The sequence below is a fragment of the Carya illinoinensis genome, chromosome 15 (genome assembly GCF_018687715.1).
Source record: "Carya illinoinensis cultivar Pawnee chromosome 15, C.illinoinensisPawnee_v1, whole genome shotgun sequence".
In the NCBI taxonomy this organism is placed as follows: domain Eukaryota; kingdom Viridiplantae; phylum Streptophyta; class Magnoliopsida; order Fagales; family Juglandaceae; genus Carya; species Carya illinoinensis.
Window position 1 is genome coordinate 12,863,215 of NC_056766.1, and position 3,333 is coordinate 12,866,547.

Sequence of the window (3,333 nt, forward strand, 5' to 3'; positions counted from 1 at the left end):
ATTTATTATAAAATAAATCCAATATTTCAAAATTAAACTTATAAACAATGCTACCTATAGTTTTTAAATAGAAATTACAATACAGTTTAGGTAATTTTATTTTTAAAATTTTTTAAAATTATAAAATTATCTCTCTTAAAGTAATATTTTTTTTCATTTAATAAAAAGAAAGGTCTACACATACAGTACCTTATAAAATTTCTCTAAACTATACCAATCTGTAAATTCTCTTTAATTTGTAGCATATCTATGCCACCCTCATACTTCATTCTTTGGGGAAATAAAATCAGGAAGCTGCTTAAGTTGGCACCAAGTAACATGCGTGCATAGTAATTACATAATTAGAAGAACAGCAGGGATCATCATGTTGTCCTACGGTCGGTGGTTTGTCAGCCACTATCACCATTCTCAAGATGACAAACCAACAGTGTTTCAAAGCAGACTTGACCACACTTCACCCTTTTTATAGAAACTTCCCTCCATTATTCCCAACATATTTTGGTGCCATTTGGTGTAACTATGTGATCCCAAAGAAAAAGAAATCATAGATATACTCCAATTGATTGCTTTTTCCTTGTATTAATCAGTACCGGGTAGCATGCAGTTCAGCAGTTCAGCTCGCTTCTGTGAATATCTGGTGGTAGCTAGACAGCCAGGATTCATGTTTGGTTTGCTTTTTCAACCATTGAAAGGAAGAAATAATGCATCTTGGGAAGAACAGTGTCAAAATTTGTGGAATTTGCTACAAAACGTACATTTTGCAGATGGTTCTGCACACTGATCGATCCCATTGTTCCATATGGTTTTGAATTGAATTACGAGATTAATGATGTTGGAAACTCGAGCTTTTCATTGTTCAATACGATGCAATTTTGCCAACAAGAAAAAAACAAAATAGTGACAAGAATTAGAACAAGAATTTGAGGCATCCAAAGAATTAGTTGCCTTTATCAAAGTAGATAACTCATGTGGTATAAAACTCCTGAAATGGATGTTCTTGTCCTTTTTTTCTTCCATCCATTTGTCCAAGAAAAACCAAAAGATTTACAGTACAGAAGCATGAAAAAACAAAAAGAAAGCCTACCTAATGATGGAGGACCCAGATCAGGAACCACACAATCCATTCATCAGGTAAAGGCTAAAGCTTTCAACCTACTCGTTTGCTATGAAACCTATACCAGTCTACGACTCTATACCCCACCAAACACTGACCCACAAAAGAAGCCAACTTTGACCCAATTTTGGAAGGAAGAATGATACCAATTTCCCAGTATTTCGAAAAGAAATTAAACCCACCAAAATCCAAAGCCAAAAACCAACAGATAATAACGAAAAAAGCATTTCCTGGTAATGGTAAATTCACTATTTCTCTAGAAATTGGCCGGGGGTTGAAATGGCAAGGTCCGGAGAAGCGAATGAATCCCCGCCGTCATTCAATCCGCCTGCATCCATACCGGTCATCTGCCACGTGTTGTACACTGCAGAAGCCACCGATGCTCCATTGCCACTCCCACCGCCAAAGTCACCGACTTCGGGAAATGCCCAAGACCCTCCTCCGGCCAGCCCGAACCCCATCTCATCGAACCCGGGCATGGACCCCAAACCATAGCCACCCGGCCCCATGAAACCCGGACCCTGAGAGTTCAGCAAGAAATTGAAGCTCCCAACGTACCCACCACCTACCGCGACGTTATCATTCAGGCTGACATCATGCGAGACCATCTCGGGCAAACCCGAAATGGGGTTCGCGGGCACGGCCTCGCTGGTCACGGTGGACGAAGACGAAGAGGAGGAAGAAGAAGTACTGGTGGTAGAGCGAGAGCGCTTGGTGATGCTCTTGCGGGTGCCACCACCGACGGGTACGTTGCGAAGGGTGCCGCCCTGGGTCCAGTAGCGGCGGCAGGACTTGCAGAAGTGGCGGGGCTGGGAGAGGTTGTAGTTATTGTAGTAGCAGAACTTGGTGGAGGTGGAACCGCAGCGAGGGCAAGGTAGCGGTTGGGTCTGCGGCGGTGGAGGGTGAGGGAAGCTCTGCTGGACCCTTACGGGTTTGTGCTCGGCTGTGTCGGATGGCATTTCTGGGCCTTTAGTGTTAGGATTTCTTGGGGAAGAAGGAGACAGAAGTGGGTGGAGATGGAAGATTCAAGATGGAGACAGAACAAGAAAAGAGTGGGGGAGGAGATGTCTTGGGAGTAGTGAGTGGGGATTTATAGTATTATAGCCACTGAGAGAGAGAGAGAGAGAGAGAGTTGCGAGCGAAGACTTGAAACGTGAAGACGGGATCGATTTGAGTTCCGGAGCTGAGAGAGCAAGAGATTGGGAAAAATGGATGAATAATGTTATCTTTACTATTATTTTATTATTATTTTATTATTTTTTTTAATTTTTTAATTTTTTATAAAATTTTTTTTATTTAATGATTAAGTAAATGACTATCATTAAAATTATATATTTTTAAAATTTTTTTTAATGATTAAAGATGTTAAAAAAATACTTAAAAGAAAATGATAAAAAAATAAATATATTATAAATGGTAAAATAGTAATAAAAGAGTGGTAAGTGTATCATTATCTAAAATGGATAGTGGGGTTATGAGTTGAGTTGTTAGATTTTCATCTTTTGTACAGTGCTGTCTGTGTAATTATGTATGTTTTCACATTTTGTTCTAGGTTCATTACTTGTTGAATGGAAGTCTTCAACGGTTGGGGCACCAAGTCATGACAGCTACTTTTAAGTTGATAACACGTGTACAATTGTTTAAAAATAAAAACATACTAAAAGAGATTGAAAAAAATATACTTAATACGGGCGTTGCGGCTCAATGGAGGTCGACGGGAGGTGGATCTTCCGTGTGGTCATGCAAAGGAGTGTTTTGGTATTTATAGCTCAATTCTTGATTGCAAGACATGGATGGATTGTGCAATCCCTTTTGCAATCACAAGAGGAGAGAATAAGGGAGATTTGAGTAGTATTCAACTCTTTAGTTTTGTACAAGGGTTGCATACCCAACATCTATCCATCCATGAAAAACTCAATGTGACAATGTAGTGAGAATGACTGGTGTAAGTAAAATTCTCTACATTATACTATTATCTCATTTTTATTTTATTATATAAAATATATTACATTTATTATTATTATATGAGTTTTTATTAAATAATTCTTTATATTATAATAATAACAAATGAGTCACATCTTATTATAAAATATAACATATAGTATTACTCTTTTCACAATCCACTCGTCAATACGCAAAACGTTTACAACCCACCATTAGTTAAGGAGGAGCCTTCTTCTTCTTCTTCTTTGGGCCAAACTTTTTATTTTTTCCATTCC

At 38.4% G+C, this 3,333-nt stretch overlaps 1 protein-coding gene across 1 annotated transcript; it reads right to left on the minus strand.

Moving 5' to 3' along the window:
• Nucleotides 1-907: 907 nt before the first annotated feature.
• On the minus strand, nt 908-2,289 carry LOC122295705 (dof zinc finger protein DOF1.6-like). The gene has a single exon (XM_043104795.1). The coding sequence runs from the start codon at nt 2,071-2,073 to the stop codon at nt 1,363-1,365; it is 711 nt and encodes a 236-aa protein (XP_042960729.1). The 5' UTR covers nt 2,074-2,289; the 3' UTR covers nt 908-1,362.
• Nucleotides 2,290-3,333: the final 1,044 nt, after the last annotated feature.

Excerpts from the sequence above, each read along its gene's own strand:
- LOC122295705 (XM_043104795.1), bottom strand. The coding sequence starts at position 2,073 with ATGCCATCCGACACAGCCGAGCACAAACCCGTAAGGGTCCAGCAGAGC.